Source organism: Lemur catta, chromosome 2 (genome assembly GCF_020740605.2).
Source record: "Lemur catta isolate mLemCat1 chromosome 2, mLemCat1.pri, whole genome shotgun sequence".
NCBI classification, from domain to species: domain Eukaryota; kingdom Metazoa; phylum Chordata; class Mammalia; order Primates; family Lemuridae; genus Lemur; species Lemur catta.
In genome coordinates this window covers 5630402-5658032 of record NC_059129.1, presented here as the reverse complement: position 1 = coordinate 5658032, position 27631 = coordinate 5630402, and the positions used below count along the sequence as shown (strand labels likewise).

Sequence of the window (27631 nt, the reverse complement as noted above, 5' to 3'; positions counted from 1 at the left end):
AAGGCAGAGAAATGAAAACACAGCCACATCCCAGAGCGCACGACGGGGACACCCGAGGAAGCCCCCTGCCTTAGCCGAGGGAATCAGGGCAAGCCCACCCCCCGGCCCACCAAACACATGTCATGATTTTTCACATGGGGTTGAGTAGCAGAGGCTGGCTGCCCCAGGGCCCAGATTCAGATCAGGAATGGAAGCAGCATGGCACGCTGAAAAGGGAACTTGGGGAACGTCAGAGAGAACTAGATAGTATGCCTGACTCAAACGCCACTTTGCTGTGTGATCTTGGGAAGTCGCTGTACCTCTCTGTGCCTCAGCATTCTCATCTGGAAGACAGGGGTAAATATACCTACCTCCAAAAAGGGTTGTGAATCGTATGGCTGGAGATGTCCCCAAGGCAGGGGCTGGCACGTAATAACCACTTGATGGTGAGCATATGTATTGACAGGTTTAGAGAAAACTTTTCCTCCCCTGTACTTTAGTCTTTCCGAATGAGTTCTCCAGAGGAAGAACAGAAGGCAGGGAAGAGATAAATGCAACTTTTGCCACCCTGGACCCAAGCTGGCTCAGACAGCCTTTGGCTTCTGCACTTCTGGTTTCTTCTCCAAAGCTCTCTGCCTTCCAGCTGCAGAGGTTGCTTAACGAGCCCTGCAGACCACGGCTGCCTGGCAGCGATGACTCGCTTCCTCCGGATCTAAAGCAGAGGGCACTGGGCTCATCCTTCCAATGTGGAATTTTACAGTGGCAAGTAACGGTGGAGTCTTGAGATCCCTCCTCAATCTGTGACATATTTTGAACCACCACCCACTCCAGGGACTACCAGGATCAGGAACCTTCAGGGTATCAATTCTACCCTCCTGCTGTTGCAAGATTCAAACTCAAAGGCTTTGAAAAGGACTAGAGAGATTTTGGAGGAGTTTTAAGCCCATTACCAGTGATGGAAATGCCTTCCTGCAGTTTCTGGTCACTTCCCTGGCTGGGAAAGGTCATTTCCCTGTCATCGCCACCACTGGAAAGCAATCACCCATGAAAAGAAGCCTACCTTGCAAGTGCACCCCCAAGAACAGGAATAGAAATCTTTCCTACATCCCTGGAGACTTGTCCTAGGGCATGATTCTACCATCCTTTTGTATCTTCCCCAAGATCAACTAAAGTGTGGTTAAAACTTCAAAAGTGAGTGGGGTTCCAGCAAATAGAGGGATTACAAAGTGACACAATTCTACAGACACAATTCTACAGGGGTCCCCTCCCGACCTGCAATCCACCGTCAGGTACCGAGCCAGACAGATGGATCACGTGGGAAGGTCTGAAAAGCCTTCCCCAAATTCCTCTTCCACCCTCTGTTCCCTGTGCTTTTCTAGATTAGTACTTTATGTCCAAGTGAAACAAAGATTCTATTAAAATTCCTAACCCATCTCATCCTTCCCCTATCATGAGGTCTGATGACTCTAATCTTCCACAAGGAAGAGTCATTCACAGACAGATGTTCTACCTGAAGAAACGTTCCCTGGTCCTTCTCACATTTGCTCTAGCATCCCAAGCTCATAGCTGGAGGAGGGCCACCCCTGACCCCCAAAATATCCCCAGACACGAGGGTGAAATTAACGGACCTTCTCTTGGTAGTAAACACATTAAGAGTCTAGATGGGCCTCAGCCAGGATCAACCTTTGCTAAACTGATAGCTCTTTTCCTTCTTCACTTAAAAACAGCTTATCACAACATGGAAGATGAGCCTTCACGTGGTCTAATTTCTCCTCAGTAGGTATTTCCAGTTTTAGCAGGTAACTGGCAAAGTAATGGAGATTAACAGCAAACAAACCAAACCCCAGAGGACAGAGGCTGGGATCTAAAATCAACCAATAGGGGGCAAGCTACTCCCTGGAAAAGATACGCAGTACCCCCCGCAATGAGTATTCTTTATCAATAAGTACTCGTGTGACTCTGCAGAGGTGATCTGTATGATTTTGCTCATTGCTAGAAATCTTAGAGAGAAATTTGCTCATTGCTAGAAATCCTACAAAATATGCAGAGAACTACCAAGTCAGCATCTTCTAGGGTGGGACCCCGGCAGGTGGATTTTGAGAAAGCCCTCCAACTGTTCTCTTCTGCCCACCCCTGGCTAAAAAACATGTTTGAAATAAGATCTGAAGTTTCTTGGGGTACTCAGGTTTCAAAGGGAAAAAATATCTAACTGTAGCAAAAACACATCCAGAAGGACATTTCAGTATTATACGGTTAAAACCCTTGAGCCAATTTTCAATATCTTCAATGCAATTTATAGAATCCCACTGGGACACAACACAGATTCCGTCTAGAAAGCTAAACCCTGGCAGGGCATAATGAAGCTTCCCTAATTTTTCTTATGCTGTGGATCCTAAGAAACTGAAGTAACTCATTTGGATGCTCTCTTATAGCAAAACAAAAAAGAAAAAAATCTTTATGCAATGATTTTGACCTCTGTAAAAAACAAAATCTCTGCCTTCACAGGACTTGGTTTTTATTTTCCCTAAAAACATCCTCCAATTTAATTTGTAAAGTACTTAATGTACATTCCCTTAGTACTTTGTGACCTTTTTATAAAAGGAAGCTTTGAATTCAACAAAAGCATAGAACACTGTAACCTCTACGCTTTTCGGGGGCATGGACGGGTAATGGGTGTTTCTTCTAAAAAGTGAGTCAAATAGATAATAGGGTAAATACAGCAGTATGAAGAGTACTGGCAAGGTCAGTCAAAGCACTTCCCAATGCGGCATCAACACAGCTTTTCAATGAGTCCCCTGAATTGGGTCTTCTATTTTCCCCCAAACCTCCACATAGACCACCCACCTCAAACTACCATGAGCTATCTATCATCTGTAACCATGGTGACATCCTGCACTTCTTAGACTTCTGTGTCTTTGCTTATTAAACTCCTCAGAATTTAAGGATGGCAACTAGGTTCAATTGACACCAGTCTCTACCCAATCCCTAGCCAGGGTATAGACATTATTAATCAATTTCAATATGATCCTTTCTTATTGGCCTGGAATCCTCAGAATCATTCTCAACCCAGCTACTAAGCAATTGTTATCATTTGTTAGAGTAGGTGAAGGGGATGAAACCTCCCTACCATTCCTGCTCTTAGTGTTAGATTAAACCATATGAAATGGACATTTTTATGTCAAATAGGGTTAAATACTGGCAATTTTATGTGGTTCAACTTAAAAAAAGTTGCTTCCCTTGTCTCCCTTCTGTATAGTTTGAAAGTGACCTCCTCTCCTGCAAGTCCCCAGGATTGAATTAATTAGTCTGTCTTGTATGCTCCTATCATACATTTAAAAAAAAATCTCCCTGGTAGATCCTTTGTCATGCTGTATTACAATTTTCTATTTACATATTGGTCTTCTTAGCTACACAGGGCCCCTGGGGCAGAGCCAAACCATACTCATCTTTTTATCCTCAGTACCTGGCAAAATACCTGGTCCTTGGAGGGATTAATGAATAGTATTGAATTATAATACATCTTTAAAGAACTCTCCCTTTCTATTTTCTTTGCTAAAAATACTGCTTGAATTTCCAACCAACCCATCTTGAGGATGCCTTCTGTTTCCAGCTGGAAAAGTACATGCCAAAAGTTCAAATATATTTACAAGCTTCCTCTAAGATAGTCACTCTGTTGTCTCCTCTTTCCTGGTTTTTTTAAGGTTGACTCATCCACTTTAACATGAAACCTGGGCAGCCGAGTGATCCATTTCCTGGACTGCTGATGACTTTATCAGCAACTGGCAGGGACCGGGCACCATGCGGCAGACCTCAATCTCGAAATAATCAAAGCCTCTTTCCAAAGCCTGTCAGACTCACTTGCTTACAGTGCAACAATCACCCACATGCCGCACTCTGGCAAGATGTCCACAAAGCCACTCTCAAGCAGGATTTGGAATCCTCTAGCCGGGAAAGAGGAAGCCTGGATCAGTGTCTTAGATGGGGCAGCAAAACCCTTTCTGCCTCACCTGGAGACTCCCCGCAGGGTAGGGTATCATTTCTGGCCCCTGAAGGCACAGGGAGAAGCTAGAAGGGATATCCCCTATCACAGACAGGAAGGAGGAAGTGTCTAACTGTTCTACTCCGCTGCCAACCCTGAGGAAATTGGACTCAAACGAACAATGGTGCAGGTTCACACCTCCATGCCTTTGCACCGGCCACTTCTTCTCCCAGGAGGCCCTTTCCCCTCACCCTAAACAACTCCTTTCTGGACTCAGTTCTGGTTTCTCCTCCTCCTAGAACCTGGGTCTATTTGTTTCCACCCAACCAGTCAGCTTCCTTCCTCTGCTTTTCTAGATTATGTTGCAATAATCTATCTAATCAAGGTCTTCCCCCATTGAAGCTGCTGATTCCAAGAAGCTGGGAGTCATGTCTTCCTCATCTTCCTATCCCCATGGTTCCAGGAACCCGGGCTAAGAGGCAGGAAGCAACAGAAGAGAGAAGTGAAAGGGTTTCTGACAGGCAGCTGAGTTACCCTTTCAAGAAAGAAAATTAGAACAGAGGACAGGAAGGAAGAAAAAAAGACTACTTAGCAATTTATGCCCTTTCTGTTTTAGAATCAGATGGCATACTGGTGAAGAACTAAGCTCTCTCCTACAGAATTTCTGGATTCAAAAAAAAAAAAAAAAGTCAAAGGAACATTTCAACTGCCTGGCAACTGGGAGTGGCCGATTTGCTTCATCAGTCCCAAGATTACAACGGGCTAGGAAATTTGAGAAAGGATGCTCCGAACTCTATGAAAATGCAAAAAATAAACAAAGACACAAAGAACAACAACAATACTTGAAAAAGTATCTAAGATGCAATGGAGATTCTGGGGCACCTGTTTGGGAAAGTTCTGTGTATGGCATGTGCTGTCTGTACCCCCGGACACCTCTACTGTGTGCTGGCCCTGAGTCACATGAAAACGGAGCTCTCTGCTGGGGTCTGGCTTTCCTGTCGTTACTTCACCCAGGAAAGGAGCTGACAGCTGGTAAGGGGGCCGACAGGAAAACTCTACAGGCCAGTGGCTGAGTGAGCGCAAGAGGCCGTTTGCAGAACTCAGTCCGTCTCTCTAGCTCTCAGCTAGGAAAAGGGGCTCTGATACCATCCCTCATCCAGCAGCTATTTGCTGGCATCTACCACATGCCACGGACTGTGCTGGGCTCAGGGGCACATTTCCTGAACTCCTTGTGCTTTTCAAAAGGATACAATGCTGTCTTTTCTAATATTAATATGCTCAGGAACAAATACAGCCAAAAAAAGCAACGAAGGAATGAATCTGAATATCTACCGTCCATGATTAGTTACATGGCTCACTGAGATGAATAAAATTAAACAGCTATTTTAGAATAATTTTTATTAGATATAATATTTATGGCTTTGGCAAAAAAAAATATTCCTTACTTCTGCTATAGATTGCTGTCCTAACTTAAAAAAGATCAGTAGTCATAGTAATCAATGCTAGAAATAACATTTTGACCTTATATAGAAAAGAAAAAAAGTTTTATTGAATATTTACCAAAGAGTATTTGTACTACATCTGTGGCCTCTTAATAAGACAGGTCTGACAGTACTTGTCCTTCCTCACAGGTGGAAAGAAAAGAGGAACAGAACAACCATGGCTTTTTCTAAAAGTCTTATTATCAACCAGAGACAAATGCCAGAGCAAAAACAAGCCATTTGGGATCCTAAACCATTGCGCACTTTACCAATGACTCCTTGCTACTTCCATTATTGTAGAATAATTTTTAAATCTTTTTTTAAAAAATAGATTAAAAGTAGGAAGATGGTCATGACTGAAAGAACTATGAATTGGTAAGAAATAGACACTTTGCTGGAACAGAAACCCACACACTCCTATCTTGTTGGACGAGTACTTTAAGAAATAGGCTGGCAATGACCCGGGGTTCTCAATCCCCTGTTGTTTCCACAAATCACCTGCATCTGCAGACTTTCCTGGAGGACTTGTTCAATGCAGGCTCCTGGACCCCACCCCCGGTGTCTCTGACTCAGTAGGTCTGGAGAGGAGTTTAGAATCTGCATTTCCAACAGGTTCCCGTGTCCTGAAGGGATCCACGCTTTGAGAAATGCTGAAGAGTCAGTTACCCCAATCTCAAGGCTATGAATTTCTGCCCACCCTTAAGTTGGAAGTCTTCAAACCATTGTGAGAGTTTAACAATCACCTTAAGAGAAGGTGCAACAGTGAACCTTCCAGGCTCCACCCCTAAAGAATCTGATTCTGCTGTTCAGAAGTTTACATTTCTAATCAGCAACCGGAACATCCTGTTGTTCCACGGTTGTGCACTTTGAGAAACCCAGGCCCAAGGCTGTCTCCACATATTTAGGAGAAAAGCAATTCTGCAGGCAAAAGGGTAAAATCTATTTATTTGTTGTCTTTGCTGTTTTGTTCCCTGACAGATTTTGTCTTTGCTTTGCGGCATTTTGAACAAAAATAGTAACTCACTTCTAGCCTGAGCTACTCTCTTGAATTCTCCGGAGGCACACTGGTAAAGATGGAACACAACATCACCAATTCCATATTCCTGGAGAGGTCACTCTTGGTCCCCCGACTAGAAGACAAGTATTCCTGCCCTACTGTTCTGGGCTGAATTGAAAATCCATGTGTTGAAGTCCTGATGCTCCCAGTACTTCAGAAGGTGACTTTATTTGGAGAGAAGGTATTTAAATGAGGTCCTATGGGTGGGTTCTAACACAATATGACTGGTGTCCTCATAGGAAGAGGAGATCAGGACACAGACAGTCTCAGATGTGAGATCACGTGAAGACGCAGAGAAAACATGGCCAAGCCAAGGAGAGAGGACTCAGAAGAAACCACCCCTGCTTATACCCTGATCTAGGACTTCTAGACTCTAGAATTGTGAGAAATAGGTTTCTATTGTTTAAGATACCTAGTCTGCAGTACTTTGTTAAGGCAGCCCTAGCAAACTAGTACACCCATCTCATAACAAACCCTGCCTTGAGGATGGTACAGGCATTAGGCATGAGGGTCCCCGATGAACTGTCCCTCAAACCTCAAACTTCTGCTGGATTCAGAAGCCTGGGAGGCTGCCATGAGGCCCCTGCCAGTGGAGGCTGCTGCTTCCAATTGACAAATCTATCCAAAATGTATCCAGAGCCCCAATGGCCTGAGAGTTCTTTTGCAGTTATGCATTTTTGAACATCAGACTAGCACTGAGGTAATCCATGTAAGAATATTTTCGCGGTTAATCCCTAATGCTTTTATGCCAGCCAGAAAGATGAGCTTCTCTGAAATGTTATCGTAGAGTTTTAAGTACACAGATATTTCCATTTAGGCATAGATGTTATAAAAAAAAAAAGTTGTATGTACGTTTAGTTCTTATAAATCAAATCATGTTTTAATTGTACCCAGGGATTTCCATATTTAAAGGAGCCCTGAAGCAAATCTGTCTATAGTGCAAGTAATCCCTCACTCCAGTTTATTTTTGTAAGTTTTGGTTTCCATGATATTCCAAAAGAAATATATCATCCCTTTGGGGTTTTTTTCCCCCCTCTTTTCGCCTTTTGTTTTGACATGATTTCAGATTTTACAGAAATCTGAAGAAGATTAGTACAAAGAATTTCTGTACAACTTTCTCCCTGATTATTTATTATGTAAAAATTGTAATGACTCACTTGAATTTTTCATTTATTCTCCTGCCTCCAAAATTTAGGCTAATAGTGGCTTTGACAGAAAAAATTTAATTAACTCAAGATGATGATAAACGTAACAATTCTGAAATTTTTTACTGAAGACCTGAGAACTACTAGGCAATCCTCGCAACCCTAACTTGGATTGTCACCTACTCCTAACAGCCCTATAAGACATGCCATTATTATACCCATGTAATAGATGAGGGTAGTGAGACACAGAGAACTTTAGGATCTTGCCCAAGGTCACATAGATCTTGTGGTGCTGAGTGCAAATCATACCAACTACATTCCTGGACCCATGGTTTTTAGAATAATCTTCTACATCAGGTGTTGGCAAACTACAGCCTTTTGGTGAAATCCTGCTCACCCCCTATTTTTATGTGGCCTGTGAACAAAGAATGGTTTTTACATTTTTAAATGGTTGGAAAAAATCAATAGAAGAATAACATTTGGTGACCAGTGAAAATTATATGAAACTCAACTTTCAGTATGTATAAATAAAGTTTTATTGGAACACATTCATTTATGTGTTGTGTATGGCTCCTTTTCTGCTACAGTGACAGAGTTGATGAGTTGCAATAGAGACCTTATGGCCTGCAAAGGCTAAAATATTTGCTATCTGGCTCTTCACAAAGTTTGCTGACCAATGCTCTAATGTCCCCTCACTGTTTGGAACAATACTAATAGGAATTGTCTTTTAGCACACCATGAGCTCTTCTCCAGGGAGCTGGCACTAAATATTTTGGAGGGTATAATTTTATCAACACTTATCCAAAAATTAATTTCATTTCTGTTTGGCTAAAAACAACCAAAAATTTTTGAAGAGGTGTTTCTAAAAAATATTTGATCAGAATTTCTTTTGAATTCATTGTTGTTCAAAACAATAAGAAAAATTGTTCCACAGAGTATTCGTAGAGCTCTAGCAATTCAGCCACAACAAAAACAATGGAAATAAGTTTTATCTCCTAATGTGTTTGTCTTTCAAGGTCATGAATGTCAACATATAGATAAGGGGTATACTGGGGCCTTGTTTCTAAAACTCCATGCTCTGAGTCACCTGCAGACTCTTAAATGCAGATTTTTATCTAGCAGGTCCGGGGTTGAGCCTAAGATTTTGCATTTCTAGTAAGCTTCTAGGGAACACAGGTGCTGTTGACAACTGTGAACTGCCAGGGTCTACGTAAGCAGCCTCAAGGACAGTGAATGTCAATGAGAGTGCTCATGAAGGTGGCACTGGGTTTCAGGTACTGTATCAGGCATGCTCTCCATGAGATATAATTTTTTTTCCCTTATCAAACCCAAAAGGAAACTAAGGTGCAGAGAGGAAAAAAAAATATGAGCCAGCTTTGTCTGACTCCAAAGCTCAGACTCTGAAAGCTACATCTGCTTAACAATGGTGAAACTTGGTCCTGAGTTGATTAAACACACTCTCCAACATGGGGAATGATCAACATCCACTATACCCATTTCAACTAAGCTGCATCTAAGAATTCTGAAGCTGCCTTTTCTAGCTGGAACACCTGGCTCTTCCAAGATACAGATTTTAGTTAGAACCTCCTGATCATGTTTAAGAATCTGCAAAAGGGTTTTAAAACCAACCAAGGAAGCCTCTGGGCAGAAGGTACCTTCTATAGAAGAGAAAAAAAAAAAAAATCCAAAAGAAAAAAAAAATCCTACTTGCAAGATTGAAAGGAAGGAAACACAGAGGACAAATAGTGAAGTCTTGAGATTCTATAGCGCAGCTGAAAAAGCAAAAGCTTTGGCAACTTTTAAACTTAGTTTTGTTTTCTGGCCTTGCTGACTGTAAGTTAGTTGACCTTGGGCAAATCACTGAACGTCTTTTTTTTTTTTCCTTTGTTTTTTTATCACCATATATGACCTGAAGACATTGAACATCTCTGAGCCTCATGTCTTACATTTTAAAATAGGGACAAAAATATCTACTTTATCGAGTATTAGAGTGAGGATTAGAACTACTACCTGAAATGGTTTGGCAAATAGTAGATAATCAATTTGTGATTGTGATCTCAGTAATCATGGCAGTAATGGAAATATTCCTAATTATTATTGCATATCTCAAACCATGACACTTTTAGGACTTCTTTTGTTCCCTTGTTCTTTTAAAAAAGGGGTAACAAATTGATAGCTATCGAAGTGTTTTGTTTGGCCACTAACATGATGCTAAACACAATAGAATTACCAGCAAATATTTTAAGATTGGGAATTAGGCCGGGCGCGGTGGCTCACGCCTGTAATCCTAGCACTCTGGGAGGCCGAGGCGGGCGGATCGTTTGAGCTCAGGAGTTCGAGACCAGCCTGAGCAAGAGCGAGACCTCGTCTCTACCAAACATAGAAAGAGATTATACGGACAGCTAAAAATATATATAGAAAAATTAGCCGGGCATGGTGGCACATGCCTGTAGTCCCAGCCACTCGGGAGGCTGAGGCAGGAGGATCGCTTGAGCCCAGGAGTCTGAGGTTGCTGTGAGCTAGGCTGACGCCACGGCACTCACTATAGCCGGGGCAACAGAGTGAGACTCTGTCTCAAGAAAAAAAAAAAAAAAAGATTGGGAATTAATTATAGACACTTAAATGTGGGAGGCTTGATGTACTCAGACAAGTCTATCTTCTCAGGACTGAGCCCCACAGTTCCGGCCAGTGTTCCTGCCCGGCAGAGCCACCCTGGACCATGGTGAGACGTCGTTACCTGCTGTATTTGAGATACATCCTTTCCAACTTGCCACTTTCACTTATTTATCTCACAGCCTGCTCCTAAAGACATTTTAGTTTGCAATCTCTGCTGAGGGAAAAAAAAATTAGAACTTGTGCTTAAGCTGAAATCAGTGGAGTTTACAAGTCCCTGCAAAGAACCCAGAAGGCCTCCTTCACTCTCTTTCTCATCCTCTCTAGAATAAGAGCCTCTAAGATGCTATAGGAGCCTAAAAAGCCATCCAGAGAGGCTTCCCCCTACGGTTATTGTCACCTCTTTTATATTTCCCATACTATTACAGAACTCTATCTTAGGAGAGACTGGGTATACGTGTGGAATGTATACGTGTGGAACTGTCTTACTAAGCCTTCCCAGATGAGGTTTAAAATCTTGACCACTCTGTTTTCGCGAGAGTAGAAAACATACTTCACCTTTGAATCTCTCAGAGAGTAATCGGATGAAGTTCTTTACATATGCCTCCCACAATGCGTGCACTAACACACGCACAAACACTCCACCTCCCCCGTGCTCTGGCCTAAAAGCAAATAGAATATTTCAGCTGGTGAAAATTATTTCCCAAAACGACAGAGAACTAATATAGAGGGTTTCAATCTTTACAAGACCGTGTGTGCATCAAACACACACTAGAAACATACAAATAGGTTTGTTTTTTTCTTCAGATGAAATATCAGTGATATTGGGGTGTTCGTGTTTTCCAGCGATACTGTGTTTAATACAATGATGAATGTGCATCGATTAACCTTTGCGTCAGATTTAAATGTATCACCCATTAACTAATTTAATCTCTCAACAAAATAACAGCCATTGGCATTATTCTTTGAATAATCCTTGTTTAGTTTCCATAATGGTATACAGTTTAATGAAAAACTCATTAGAATGTAGCGTACGGCATAATTAATTCTGGCTGGTTCTTTTGGTGTAAATAGCTAATGCAGATGCTGAATTCCATTTTCTGCTGGCTTTATTAATTTTTCATAAACCAATATTTCGACTGTAATGGGTTGTAACTGTTCCATAGAACTTCTAGAAATGCATTAGCTGTCATCAGCGTAGTTACTCTAAGTAGGATTTTGCCATTTGAGGAGTTGGTTCTTCAACACCACATTTTCAAAAGACGACAGAACGGCTTTGTTTTATATTCAGAGAGTGAATATCTACAAATAATTAACAGAATGGGTATTAATGCTATTTGGCCAGTTTGTCTCTATTTTCATACCAACTTAATTGATTGGGGGAATAACGGTGAACTGTAAGTTTTGAAAAGAACATTAAAAGAAGGAAGCCAAAATCTTTCACTATAATGGTTTAGAATGGAAGGGTAACACAAGTCAGAAAACATTAAAAGAAATCAAATCACCTGAGGTTTGAATCTCTGGTAATTTACTTTTCCAGGAAAAGATTTAGATAAAACCAGAAAACAAATTTCACAATCATCTTCGTGTTGGGCACTAGTTTAGTAAACAAGAACCCAATCTCAAGCATCGTTGAGCAGATGAGGATATGGTCCTAATTCTTCCAGCCATCCGGGGTTAACCCACATATATAGCAAAAGACCTTATGGTGTTAGTTGTTGTGAATGTAGATACAGGTGCTAGCTCACCATCAGACATTTTTGCTTATTTATTTTTATTTTTTGTTATTTTTAACAAAGCTTTCAATCGCTCAAAGATAAATTCCAGAATCCAGATTCCTTTATAGAAAATGTTCAGGTCTTTTGCAACTTTTCTCTAAAAGGTATCCTATGATATCAACAGATCAATATTTCTCAGCCCTTGGTGGGGAGACCAAAAACTTTAATTTGGCTCAGAAGTTCCCACCAGTAGGTAGCAGGTGAAGATCAAGCACCTGTATTTTTTTTTTTTTTTTAACATTCTTCAATGGATTCTAAAGATAAAGGTTGGGAAATGTCTTGGGATTCTCCCAATCTCCTCCTACGTACTCAACACCTACAATGACCTCCCCCCACTTTCTTGCCAGGTGAATTCTTACTTATCCGTGAAGATCCAATTTATACCACGCTTTGACTCCTAAGGCAGAATGGGCTGTTATTGTTTTGTTCTCCGGCAGGAATCGCCATTTATTACACACTGAGTTTGCTTTGCATCCTCCACTACCCTGTTGACTTCTGGAGGGAAGGCCTGAGTGTGTCTCTGCTCTCTTGGCACTTAGCACAGTATCTGGTCTTCAATACCACAACTCTACATTGGAGGATGACTTAGTGGAAGCAAGTGTTAGTTTACTCACGGTCTCTCTCTTTGGCCCTTGCCTGATGAACCTCATATGACCGAGTGACATCCAGCTAAGGTTATAGGTTCATGCAGTACATACCTGCTACAAATGTGCATTTTAAAAAAATCAGAGCAAAACAAAACAAAAATCCTCAGAACTTAAACTGGTAGCTTTGTGTTTATTAAATCTGCTGAGCCTGGCTCACAGAGTCCAAAAGTAGGGCCAATGTTTTTGTACAGCCTATCAACTAAGAATAACTTTCACAGTTTTACATGGTTGGGGGGGGGAAAAAAGATAACAATTATTTTGTGACACATGGAAATTAACAGAAATTTAAACTTCCATGTCCTTACAGTTTTGAGAACATAGTCATGGCCATTTATTTGCCTATCGTCCATGGCTACTTTTGCACTACAATGGTGGAATTGAGCAGTTCCAACAGAGACCATACGGATTTCAAAGTTGAAAACATTTATTACCTGGTCCTATACTGAAGACGTCTGCTGACTCCTGCTATAAAGTTAGCAAGCCATACATTCCTTTCTCTTTCACAACTAAATTTAGCTGGGTCTTTTTTCCCCAGAATCAAGCAACACAAAGGTATCCCTTGTCTTATATCATCATCATCCTCACCACTACCATCATTATCACTGCTACTATATATTCTGAGCTTGCAATCTTCATTTTTTTTTTTTTAATTTTTATTTTTACAGTTGTGCAGGAAACGGTTAACTCAGCAAGCCTGGGGTGCCTCAAACCCTGCACATTTTCAAAGAGGCTTATCTTTAGTACGGGCCTTTGGCCAAGTCCTGGGAGATGGAGTTCTGAGCCCTTAGAATATTCTCAGCCTGATAAGACTGCTTCTGTATGCGTGAGGCCTTGGACCGTACCTTACCAGTCTGATCAGATAGCCTATGGTAACAATGTGATTTACGGTAAATGCCTGATTTTCCCAGGGGGCTAAGGTTTGACAGTTGAGGTGAGTCACGCGGGCACAGCATGCCTATGTGATGGACCCGCAATAAAAACACCGGACACCAAGGTTCAGGGGGGGCTTTGCTGGTTGATAACACTTCGTGTGTTGTCACACACCATTTTGGGGAAAATTAAGCACATTTCTGTAACTCCACTGGGAGAGGAAGCTTTTGCCTGGTTTCTCCTAGACGTCACCTCATGTGTTTTTCCCTTTGCTGATTTTTCATCTGTATGCTTTTGCTGTAATGCACCCTAACCGTGAGCATCACAGCTTTCGTGAGTCTGGTAAGTCCCTTTAGTCAATCATTGAGCCCGAGGATGGTCTAGAGGACTCCTGGCACAGCTGTTTATGCTTTTCCCTTCTGGAGTCAAAAAATCACAATGTAATGCCCAGAAGAGGAAACGTCACTCTCTTTAAATTCTTTGGCTGCCACTGAGAACTGCTGCTGCTCATACATCACTAGTAGTAGCAATGGGTACGGCAAGAGAGTTGTCAAGATATTTGGTGCATCGGTGATATCTTTAAGATGCTTCTATTAGGACATTTTGGGGACAGATAATTATTTGTGGTGGGGGACTGTCCTGTGCACAGTAGGATGTTCTGCAGCAACCTGGCCTCCACCCCGTAGATGTCAGCAGTGACCCCCTAACCCCACCCCAAGATGTAATAATGAAAAATGTTTCCAGAAATTTCCAAATGTCCCTGGGGGGGAAAGTCACTCCAAGTTAAGAATCATGTATCCAGGACATTGAATTAAGTAAAGCATTTGTGGGAAGGAACTTGTACAAAGAAAGGAATGGGCTCTAGAATCACAAAGGGATGCATTTGAACCTGCTCTTTAACTTTCAAAGTCAGCAACCTTGGGCAACGTCATTGAGTTTCTAATTTACCTGCAATATGAAGGTAATGGCACTTACCCTGCAAACTTTTAATCTACGTACATACATATCAGGGTCTGAACATGGAGTTTGGCATACAACAGATAATACTAAATGCAAATATATCTTTGTTAGTTATTATTATCTACCAGCATACTATGACCTAATGAACAGATGACATTGACGTCATGCCCTAGACTACTCCTACTGAGGAAGCTGTATAGCAAGGTGGTGACAAACATGGACTTTAAAGTTAGGAAAAAAGGCCTTTATATAGCAATCATATTTTTACACACTATGTCCATGAAGCCCTGGTTTCATAACTTAATAATGCAGATGATGGGATAGCATTTTCATGAGGATCTGGGGAGATACAAGGAGTTCAGCACAGTGCCTGGCCCAGAGTAAGGCTGGCTTATCATTGTTGATATTTTGAGTTTCCCAATGTGTTGGCAATGGCAGCTTAAAACTTTCCCTATGAAATTTATCCAGAGCCAGATATTCAAACCTCATCCTCCTCCCATGGCCTAGAGTTGGGGCTTCTCGTACAAAGACCACCCAGCGACCCCTGGCTTTGTGGGGAGCACCCCAAGACAGCCTTCCCATGTAACAGAACGGAAACAAATTTACTTCAAAAATCCAGTTTTTAGCACATAAGCAAGTACTGATCTTATTTGAAGATCAAAAAACCCCACAGGCTCCATCAAAGACGAGCTGCATTTCCTCTCTGGGACACAGAAGGACGCAGATAAAAATTAAGGCCAAATGTGAGTGGAAGTGGAATAAAGTCTGATGAGGCAGATGGGGGAGGAGAGGAGAGAAGCAGCGTGAACTGCAACCGAGAGGGGAGGCAAAGGTAAACAGATGCACGAGATAAACTCTTTGAAGTGGAACATTTCCGGGCTGAAAATCCTTTGCTTGGGGACTTTGCTTCTGGACTCCACTGTTCCAGTTCACTGAAGTGCACTGTATTTGAATCTGGCAGATGTGGAAACCATACAAAACAGAGAGCCAAAGGTCACCGTTTGCGAGGAACTGCTCCTTACGGCCAACGCCAGGAGTCTAGTCTAGGCTGGTCCTCTGGGCCTGTATGGGAAAATCTTAGAGCCACGGGGAGGGGTACCTCAGTATGTGCTGCTTTGAGGGGTTTGGGTAGGAGCAGGTACCTTTCAAACCCACCCTGTACTTTCTCAGACTGCTAAGGCACTCGTTCCAAACAGAGCATGCTCTAGACCTGGGAGTTTAGCAAAATCACCCTGAGTCCAATCTCAATCTAAATAAAATAAAACCCATGTGTGTCAGGAACCACAGTTTATCATGGGTTCTAGGCAATGTTATTTTTTTTCAGATGCTATTGCATCCAAACTTCGGAGAAGGGAGTTGAAAAAAGGTTCAGCCAGAAGTACGGCTGAAGGTTATTTCTCATCACTCTAAGTGGATTCAGGGAGGTGGAGGTGGGAGGGATTAAAGGGGAGAGGGAGGAAAGGTCTTCATCTACCTTCTTTTGACCCCGTTTTGAGATGAATCATGGCTCACCGTGGCCAAAGCCAAGAAAAAACTAGTACCTTTGTATGGGTAATCCAAGGTCAAACACGGCTGCCCTTTTGAGAGAAGCAATTGCAGAGTGCTACACCCGTCCTCTTCCTTTCTCAACTTTACTCTGCGATCTCAACACACTGTCCCATCACCTAGCCTAGTAACAAGTCATGCGGTCCATGTCCGGGTCCTTACCAACATGGACAGAATCGATTGAGGTGACTTTGGCGATCACACTAATCTCTTACAGCAGCTGTGAAGTTCTCTTACACTCATCATCTTATCTGATCCTCCTAGCAACCCCAGGCAAGCTTGGTTCAAGATCTGGCCACCACCTTTCAAATGTGACTTTGCAGTCGGGCATGCCCTGCTTTTAGAACAGCTTTCTTTCCCCCCCCTCTCAAAACCAGAAATTTTTATTTTCTGGAAGAGTATCCATTTAGGACCTCCTTATTCCTTCCAAAGACCTGCTAATAATAATAGTGTCACCAGGAATGTGGGTCGCCATCATCTGCAAGGTTTTCAAGTTGACATACTCTGTTATCTCTTTACTTGTGACTTTAATTGTATGTTTCTTGTCATCGGGACCTAACTGTATCTTAGATCTGCATTTCATTAGATCTTCTCCTTTCCCTATTGATTGTGTCTTGTGGAGTAATTTAACTCAATTCCAATCTTCCTTTGCAGGCGGAGTGTTCTCCATCCATGGAGGTGAGTTATGGGTGTTCAAGTGGTGCATCTTATGAATCTTGTTAAGCTTTGCTGCCATATCACCCCGCTGATGGAATATTTAATCACAGAAATGAGTTGGCAGATATGATATACAACGTGGGTGAGCTTTGCAGTGTGTATCTTACTGGCAATTGGGAAACAGATAAATCTGCCATGTGTCAGTACCACGCCGACAACTTTGTATAACCTTCTGTTATTTATTTTTATTTTGCTTCACTTATTTATGAAGACTAAAGGTGCTTTAAATCAACAGTTTCATTGCCTAGATATTGTGATTATCTCTAAGAGATACTAGTTTAAAAAAAATATATATATATATATATGTATATTAGAGAACAAGGAAACTTCTACCACTGACCGGGGAAGTCTAAGAATCTCCTTTGAAGACTCTTCCTCCAGATTCCTGGAAATGCTAGTTTTAATTATACTAAATAACTCGAGGCATGCTCCTGGCCCTGAATATTCATAGATATTCCACTTCTGTTTAGTGCCTTCAATTTTATTTAAAGCCTAAAAAGGAATGAGTATAGACACTGGCCCCTGTCTTCAAGACCTACCTGGCATGTTTTTTTTTTATTGACTTATCAATCATTTGTCTTAAGAATAAGCCTCAAGGAGTATGAAGATGATTAGGCTTAGGAAAAATAATCAATGCTGTTTAGCTTTATAGAAAAAACGCTTGTCTCTCTTTGGAGAAGATTTATATATATGTTCATGGGATATGCTGATTTATATATATCTGCTCTGGAGACTCGTACTGGATAAGTAGTTAAGGGAATTCTTACAAGTATGACTTGATAAGAATTCAAAAAAAAAACATCCAAAACGAAAGACCTTGTATAAGAGCTTTCTAAATGCTTCCCCCGACATGTGTGTATGTGAGGGAGAGAGAATGTCATAATTTATCAAAGCAAATTAATACTGTTCAGCTAGTAATTAAAGGTCCTCATTAAGAGATGCAATGGCTCTCCCCACCCCCACCCTGCGCTGGCAATAAAAATGCACTCGGGGCGTCCAAAGGTTATATACGAAAATCAATAACTTGCCATTTTATAATTAAAAGAGAAAATAAATGTTAGGGAAAAGTCCACTAAATTAGGAAAATTACCTTTAGGAGAGATTGAAAATATTGATTTTAATTTACAAAATATGTGAACTTTTCATGCCCCATTCTGAGAGACAATTGGAGGCTGGGTAGTTAATTCTGCATAAGCTTCAGAAAATCAATAATTATACTATGGGGATATTATGAAATGTGTCATTAACACAAAATCTTATATATAGAAGTGACTGGTAAGTCTGCCTTTCACTCTTCAGCAGATACAAGGCTGGCCTGCTCAATTCCCAAAGCTAATCCATGACAAGGTCTTCATTTCAGCTTTGAGGCACACTCAAAATCGCAAGGGACATCCAACATTATTTTTATAGCTGGGGACATTTTAAAAGCCTCATAAATTCTTAGTTATGGATATGTAGATGGATGATACTAATAATTATACCTAGATATGGAAATTAATGCATTCTACATATATATCTTTGCATACGTCCATTGCATAGACAGAGATGCCTAAAATGTTAGATTTAAGTTAGCTGGATTCAGATATTTCAAAGGAATCTCTCTAGAGTGTGGAAATTGCAGCCACATTTGCCCACATTTCTTTGTATCATGAACTCTGTCTACCCACATACACAAATACACAGGTGAAAAGAGAAAACATGTGGTTATTTGGGATAATCCAGATATTGGCAGCACAAGACACAGCTACTGAGATTTCTCTAGTAACATTTACTTTCCCATGCCCTGTTTTTTTAGACCTAAGTTTACTGGAACAGCTCATAGAAATAATTCTGTTGTTGTTGTCATCTGAGCTCCTTAAAGCTTCCTCTTACAGAACCAACTAACACACACGAATATGGTGGCGGTGGTGGTTGGAATATCCAAAATGATTACTTCTTTTCTTTAATTTGACTGGTTATGATACAGAGAAGTAGCATGATCCTAGGGCACAGTCGATAGGAATTATGGCTTTACTATTTAAAAATAAAGAAGCATATACTGCCTTTGCCTCATCCGAGTAAAAATGCAAAAATAAAAAAAAATAATAAAATAAAGGAACAGTATAAACTGGTTGTAAGGAATACAACCTCTGGAATGATCAAAGCCTGTTTTCAAAATCTGGCCTGCTCCTGGGTAGCTGTGAAATTCCAGACCAGTGATACAAACATTTTATACTTTGATTTTCTTATATGCAACATTGCCATGAAGATTAAATACATTAATTTATGTAAGTGCTTAGAACAGTGTCCTGTCCATAGAACGTATCCAGTAAATACTAACCATTGTTATAACTTACTCTCTTGCTATAACCTAACGATCTAACTTCTGAGGCTGGGCCCTGGGCTATTCTGAATGGCTGCTGTGATGCTCTAAAAGTCATGCAGATTAATTTATGCTTGTATGTGTAAATGCATCTGAACTGTTTCCCCTGTCTTCATGTCCTCTTAGACACCCGCAGATATGCATGTGGCTCTGAAAGGCACACCGAAGGAGATGCTTGGTGTTTTCCTGGTAGGGAGAGCCAAGATGCCCAGCAAGTATACTTTATTATCACGTAGGACCAGAAAAAGGCACTTTCCTCCCTCTACCACAATCCACACACCTACTCTCTACTCCCCACACGAAGACTTCTGGCTTCTTGTTCCCAGTATTTTGGGGAGAAAACATGTACCCAGGTGTGTACACACACCTATGCACACATGCAGAGAATCTGCCACTTCTGCCCAGTCTGGGACTCCATTTCAAAGGAAGTGCCTGCAGGGGCATGGAGGCTGCTAGCTGGCTTTTTTCTTTCCCCCTTTGGGGGATTTCATTTCCTTGCAGCTTTTCACAAGAATGTACCCCAGCAAAACCTTCTTAGTTCCATGTGCCCCCTGAACACACTGCTATGCCTCTGATCCCAGCATTTAACTCCCCCCTAGATGGACATGCTGAGAACTGAGGGACTGGTCCTCTCGTGAATGAAGAAAAGCATCTCTTAGTCTAACATCCTAGTACGCTCACAATTCAGCGGAATCAGCTCTCAGCTCATTTTCCTTTCATGGCAGAGAGGCAAAACATTAACTTACTCATTTTTATTTATCAGATGTTTACATGGTGCTGTCTAGGCACCACACACTCTTCGTGTATTAACTCATTGAATTCTAATAAAAATCTTTAAGTTTGTTAGTGTCATCATCCCCATTTAACAGATGAAGAAACTGAGGCACAGAGAGGTTAAGTAACTTGCCCAGAGTCACACTGGTGGTGAGTAGGGGGAGCCAGGATTTGAACCTGGGCTGTCAGGGTACAGCTTCCATGTTCCTCACTCTGTGTGTCCTTTCACAATGTGAAATCCAAAATATAATGATGGAAAGCCTTATTGGTAAGTCTCTCCACTCCCATGAGGGTCAACACAGTTATTCTGCAGTGGTAGAATCCCTGGACTTAACCAAGGCTCCTGATTAAATTTACACGTGAAGAACAACTGCAAACACTGCCTGCCTGATACCCAGAACTCAGCTATCACATTGTGCCTTCCCAGATTTACCAAATTTAAAATATTTTTATCAAGATTAAAATGTGGTTACTGTGCTAGAGTAGCTAAGTTTCCTGTGTTCCTTTCTCATCTACTAGGGTGGATACATAGTATCTTTCTCCTCTACTAGGGTGGATACGTAGTATCTTTCTCATCTACTAGGGTTGATACTTAGTATCAGGAAAATGAGAAAAGTCAGGCATCTAGGAAGAAACAAAGCAAGGGATGTGACTTACCGTCAAGGGGTCACTAAGTGTGCGGCTCTAGATTAACTGGTTATTTATTTTTCCTTATTTAAAAGCAAGAGCCACATCAAAGAAAGATGCCTTTTCTATATCCATGTGGCAAATCTACTACTAAGGTTCTAGGTGTTCAATGCAGCCTTGGTAATGGACAAGGAAACACAGGCAGTAGTGACAAGCCAAACCCAGCGTGTCAAAACGTGAGATCTTAGCCACTGTCACTTCTAGGTCACACTCTACCAAAATTTGGTAACCAAGTTTTCTAAGAGTGGGTTTCCCAGTTGAGGGGTAGCTGGAGCTTAGGCAGGGAAGGGTAAGGAGAGAGACATATCCCTGAAGGCAAAGTAGAGAGAAATGGGACTGCTAAGGGAAATTAATTAATGGAGAATGAAAGACAACTTAATTTTTTTTTTTCAGTTTTCTAAATAGGCCTTCTTTTGGCAATTCCAAATCACTGCCACATTAATGCAAAATAATTAAGCCAACTCTCTGCTTTGCCATGAAAAAGAAAACGCAACCCCAAATGGAAATGTATGGCTAAAAGACACATTCAGGCACACTGAAATAAAATGGGCATGAACAGCTCTCCATTTGTTCAATATGCTATTGAACAAAGTCTCAATGCTTTTTTAAGGCAAAATCAATGTGAAATGTCACAGGGAGCGGTGGCTCCACGCTTACCGCACAACATAACTTACACGATTCCCCTTTAATTTTTAAAGTGTTTTAAATACTCTTGGTTTTGCCCAAAGAAACCATTCAGAACTTGTTAGGCTAGGAATTCACTTGGTTCAGATTATTTTACAAAACCCATTCTTCCTTGGCAGGCAAAGCACATTTAGGAAAGACCAAAAAGACATCGTGCAAAGAGAAACTCGTTACCTGCATAGAATTCAGGACTGTAGACTGCACCCACAACTGGATTCAATTTCCAGCCTTAAAACAAGTATACAAAAACATTATTATCACGTTTGATTCAACAACTTATATCATTGCAAGCTAAGTGCAAACAAAATGGGCTATTTTGTTTTCTGTGGGTTTTTTTTTGGATTTTAAAAAGCACAGTACATGCAGTTTGGGCATAAATAAAAGTATTTGAAAATGACACATAAAAATTTATACCCTTCTTTGATTTTTTGCCAATGCAAATTAACAGAATGGAAACTACTGACCAGCTACAGGTGAACCTTTTGAAAAGATGTGGTAATTAATTTTCTACCATATGAATATATTTTAGAGCCATTATAATAATTTCCATTTTTATCTTATTTCATATTTGACTGCTAAATGACCCATCATGTCCCTTTGCATTAAGTTCACAAACACCTGAAAGCTTGCATAAACAAATTTTTTTGCAGCAAACATACTCTGAAAATTGTCATTCCCAATCATGACCCTGAAATACTAGAGAATTCCAAAGTGCTTTTTGAATACCAAAGAAAATTATATCTTATCCCCTAGAGATTTAGTGTGGAATATGTTTAATGCATCAGAGAACCATAAAAATTCTTAATCAATGCATGATATCTAAGGTAACTTTCAAATAACCTGTATATAAGATTAATAGAATCCTATCATTTTCCAAATGTTCTGGATGGAAAGTTTTCTGTAAAATGAATCCTGGCCCTTTAGAAATTTTTACTCCAAAAAAGAGCATACGAGAAATTCAGAAATCAGGAAGCCCATTACAGATGGGCATTATTTAGGGAACAACCTCTAGAGAATGATCACAGTTTAAGGACGATGTGATTGTTTCCTTCTCTTATTGGTAAGTCTTTATGGAAACATCTGCAGCAGTCCCCAATCTTTTTGGCACCAGGGACCAGTGTCATGGAAGACAATTTTCCCATGGGCCAGGGGTTGGGGAGGAATGCATCACTGCCTTAGCTCCCCCTCAGATCATTGGGCATTAGATTCTCATAATGAGCACACAACCTAAATTGCTCACATGCACAGTTTACAGTAGGGTTTGTGCTCCTATGAGAATCTAATGTGCCACTGATCTGACAGGAGGTAGAACTTATGCGGTGATGTGATTGATGGGGAGCGGCTGTAAGTACAGATGAAGCTTCACATTCTCACCCACTGCTCACCTCCTGCTGTGTGGCCCAGCCCATGACCCAGGAGTTGGGGACCACAGCACTATAGAATTTTTGAAAGAAAGAGGAGGGCAGGTGTATTGTCTTGCCCTGAGCCCTTGGGCAGAGGGTCAAATATCAAAGGTCTTTCAATAAATGTTTCTGAGAAAAGGCAATAGTAAGAAGTCTGGATGTGAGGGAAGGTATTTCTGACAATGAGAACTCTCTGAGGTTTTCCCAGAAGGATGAGGTGTGACTTCCTGCCTGACCTAAATGATGTGCCTCTGAGAGCAGCTGAGATGTATTCCTAGAATTCACTAAATATCTGAATAGATAGGCCTTTGGATGTATTAAGATTCAGAACTTTCTAGAACTTTCTAAGGATGTTTTGTTTTTAAAAACTTCCAATTCCAACTTGCATAAACTAGGTGGTTCACAGCCCCCAGGGATGATCTTAGTTCAGGTTTTTTCAAATGTTGTACTTGGATTACACAGTAGGCATGTTAATGGGGAATTCCTTGGCCTGATTTTTTCAGTCTACAGAAAAACACATAAAATTATGAGACTTATTGCCCCATGAGTTTCTGAAACTTTATACTGATACTTTCTTCTCTTGTATTAACCATATCTCGCCTTACAGGAATTTCTATAGTGACAGAAAAATAAAAATTACCCCAAACATTTCAGAACATATGTTTCATGAATGTAGAAAATGACTTCAATTTGACCAACTAAAATTCTGCTGCTTCCTAAAATAGAAAGTGCCCAATTCCTGAAGACATGGGAACTAATGTCCACATTTCGAGTCATTTGGAGTCTAAGAAAAAAGAGCAAACTACTTGAAAATAAAACTGCAGGAATAGTAAATGTTCTCTGCCTTTCTAGTCTTTCACAGAAACCTAGAATTTGTGAACTAAATATATTTTGAGTCATATTAAATGAATAATTATTGAGTTATCACACCTCTTCCTCTTCCATCTGTTTCCCATCTTATACCCTGGTTAGACTCCTCTCTTTTCTTAGTAATGGAGACAGCATTTATTTTATACTTTTCAATGCAGGTGTTGTTTTTTGTATATATCCTTATTACTTTCCTTAAATACTTACTGTTATATACAAGGCTAGGACATGCTATTTGCTGAATGTGTACCTGTCTAAATTTATGCCAATGACCTTTCATTTTCTCAAAACAAAACAAAACAAAACCCCAGATTTCTCAGAGGCATCTAAGACTGGATAGAAATTATGTTTCTCTCATCTGCCTTTATCTTCCTCATCTGGGGTCAAGAAATCTAGCTAGCTAGCTAGCTAGCTACCTACCTACCTACCTATCATCTATCTATACATCACCTACTGCCTGTCTTGCTACCTATCACCTGTCTATCCATCTGTCATTTACTGTCTATCTAAATCCATATGTCCACCTACCTATCAACACATCTATCATCTGTCTACCATTTGCTGTTTACCTATTTACCTATCTGTCTATCTGCCAATTATCTATCAGTTTTCCAAGTCTGCCCACGGAAAACTTTCATTCAATATAGAAATAATAGAAATTAAATGACACTCTGCCTCCTCAGGAGATCCATGCTATCTCCTGTCTGCAAGTATTAATTGAGAGAGGTAATTGATAAGTTCTTCCTTATAAGAAACCAATTGGGAATCCGTGAGCCGCTAACTGAAATGAGACTGCTGGGGTCGTCATGGAAACATCATGCTGGTATCACCCTCCTTCCCATCCCTGAGCCCATCTCCTAAACTAGGCTGCCCCACTCCCCCTGCAGGGAAACTAAAGGCCTTTCTGAACCATACAGCAAGCACGAAAGCCCAACTTCTACTCTCCCTCCACTCCTGAAACCTGTTCCTCACCAAGTCTTCCCCCTGCAGCAAATGGTATCCCCATCTACTTGGTTGCTCAGAATACAATTCCTGATCGATGGTTCCTTGACTAGTCCCATGCCCCCACACCTCATGAGCAACCCATTAGAAAATCCTATTGGTTAAACTTTGAAAAGTTCTTCCCTCCTTTCTCCACTGCCACCATCCCAGACTAAGCCACTTCTCTCTCTGCTTGGAGAAGTTCCACAACAGAAATGCCCTACCTCTCACCATCTCCTCTTACTCCTTCTTCCCCTTCCCCTCAGCCCTCTTCCAATCTATTCATAGTGGCCAAAGCAATTTTTAAGAAGAAAATCAAACGTATCATTCGGCTATTCAGAATTCAATAGCTTCCTTCTGAGCTTTGGATAAACACGCATCCCTTACCTTGGTCTACAGCCCACACAATCTAACTCTTGTCCATTTATTTTGTGCCATTATACCCTTCTCTCTTGTTACAGTGACAGTAACCTTTTTTCATCTGTATAAAACCTCCCAAGATTATTCTATATAAGGACTTTTTGTTCCAACTGCTCCCTCTGCTTCGAGAATTCTCCCCAGCTCTTCACAAAGTTGACTTGATGTTATTTAGGTCCTGGTGTTTTCCCAGAACATGCTACCTAATGTCACTTCCCCGCCTCCTCTTAGATTTGCTCTTTGATTCCATTCCCAGTTTTATTTTCTGCATAGCTGTTAATGCTATTTGGTTTTATCTTTCTTTGCTTGCTCTTAATTGTTTTATATAGCCATGGTCCTTCATTCAAATTAATGGTAAAGTGGACAAGATCGCTGTCCGGCATGAATTTCCAGCACCTAAAACTTGTGTTTACAAAAGAGTAGGCTCTTCCTAAACATTTCCTTGGTTTTGCTCCAAAGGAACTAAAGGAATATAGGACCTTTTCTAATGGATTAAGTCTTTTTTGGCTGGGACTGTGTCTCCTTCCAATCTCCAAGTACCTGCTTCCTTGTGTATGTTACACATCTAACGAAGAAGGACCCTATCGGGGACGACTATCTTCCAGGTTGTTTATTTGAAATCTTTCCACTTTTTTGATGTAGGTGTTTATTGCTATAAACTTCCTCCTTAGCACTGCTTTTACTGAATCCCATAGGTTTCAGTATGTTGTGTTTCCATTTTCATTTATTTCAAGAAATTTTTCTTATTTCCTTCTTAATTTCTTCATTGACCCAATGGTAGTTCAGAAGTAGGTTGTTTAATTTCCGTAGGTTTGTGCAGTTTCCAAAGTTCCTCTTACTATTGGTTTCCAGTTTTATTCCATCATGGTCTGAGAAGATACTTGATATGATTCCAATTTTTTTTTTAATTTGTTAAGATTTGTTTTGTGGCCTAACATATGGTCTATCCTGGAAAATGTTCCCTGTGCTGATGAGAAGAACGTGTGTTCTGTAGGTGTTGGATAAAACAGTCTGTAAATGTCTGTTAGGTCCCTTTGGTCTAGAATCCAGTCCCTGAAAATCACCTCTGCTCAGACTTGCAGAGCTTGCTCAGGCTTATGTAGATGTATGCAAATCACATGCAAATATGCCCACAGTCCCTGGGACTCCTTCTAGTACCTGGAAGAGACTCTTGGGATAACCCCGCTGGAGATGAGCGCCCGCACTGCCAGGAAGACGAACAAAATGATTCCATGTTTAATTTCTTAGGCAGTTTGTGTACGTCCCCAGGCCTTGCACATTCAGAGATTTTGATCAAGGACATTAAACCGAACAATGAGGCTTACAACAAAAGGAGAACAGCTGATAAAGCCCACCGCTCCCAGCCTCCCGGGGCCCCTCCAAACAACAAGGCAATGGAGCAGAGACCAGACACACTGGGGTCTCGCGCTGTATCCGACACACGAGCAGTCTGGAGAGACCCCTCTGTGGCTGAGCCTCCAGGGGCTGCATCCGAGTCAGCACTCCTCTCCCCAAATTTAGCTTGTCAAAAATCACACGCCAACCTTCTTTAGAAAAATGCTGGCCGAGGTCCCCAGTGTTAACTATCACTGCATTGGGTGTTAAAAGGCAAGTCTCAATGTGCACAAAACATAAAAATCAGCACACGCCTTCTCGAGGGCTCTGCCGGGTTGTATATCACAGAAACGCACACTACAGGGGTTTCAAAAACTACCTGTAAATGCTTTCTGCAGATGTGCACTAAGGATGCCAGAGACAAGGGTAGCTGAAATGGTGCAGGAGGTAATGTCCAAATGCCAACATCAACAACAAAAAGAAGCTAGCTGCACATTGTCTACAGATGTGTTTTGTTTTGGTTCACTCAGTATGTTTTTAGCGGCATGTATTCATTGCCAGCATTTAGATTTCGTCTAAAATATAGGATTTCTGGTTCTCTCAAAACATTGGTAGAAATGGCAAATTGTAGTTCAGAATTCCCCAGAGACAGATTTATTAGAGCTGACCAGGGGCTATTGCATATAACTCCCTAGTTAGTCACACTCACCGCTGCCCACTACGGCATGCCTGGCTGGGAGGCCAAATGGCTGCTATCTTTTGTGGAAATTCTGTGCTATTTTTTCTTCTAGTAGAAAAATATTCTGCTTTACCCAGTATGAAAGCAAAAGACAGTCCAAAAGGACAGTTTCCCAGACTCTGATTTCTCATTTATTTTACCTGCTCAGCCCTTATTAGCATCTGAATATTTGATCTTTTAGTGTCTATCAGGAAATTCAACTTACTATCTACAACAAAAAAAGGAATAGTATGACTACTTAATAACTGAGACTATTGCATAATTAAATAATATTGTGCTACCAATAGTAGTAAAACTTTTAAGGCACTTTGTATACAAGCGTTGGGTTTAGTGCTTTATCTCCCATAATTATTACAAATACTTATGATGTAGGTCCTGTTACGAGTACAGCTTTCATTTGAGAGAAGTGATACGGAAAGTTTAAACAACTTGCCTATAGTTCAACCAGCCAGAGCCAATATGGGGGATAAGTCTACCTCTCTGTAGACTCTTGAATGTTTTTGTCCAGTTTTCATCCTGCCTACAATCTCTAAGAAAATAAAAGAACCACATCTAACACCCATGCTTCTTCAACATCCAGGAATCTCTGCAAATTCAGCTCTCCACTTGTT

The 27631-nt window shown here is 40.9% G+C and overlaps 1 protein-coding gene across 12 annotated transcripts in view; it reads right to left on the bottom strand.

Annotated features, from left to right (window-relative positions):
- RBFOX1 (RNA binding fox-1 homolog 1) overlaps nt 1–27631 on the bottom strand; it is a 165325-nt gene that overhangs the window by 71737 nt on the left and 65957 nt on the right. For all 12 annotated transcript variants that reach the window (XM_045542548.1, XM_045542547.1, XM_045542549.1 and 9 more), the window contains one exon: nt 21453–21506. In XM_045542548.1, the coding sequence (XP_045398504.1) occupies nt 21453–21506 (54 nt within the window). The remainder of the gene's footprint in view (nt 1–21452; nt 21507–27631) is intronic.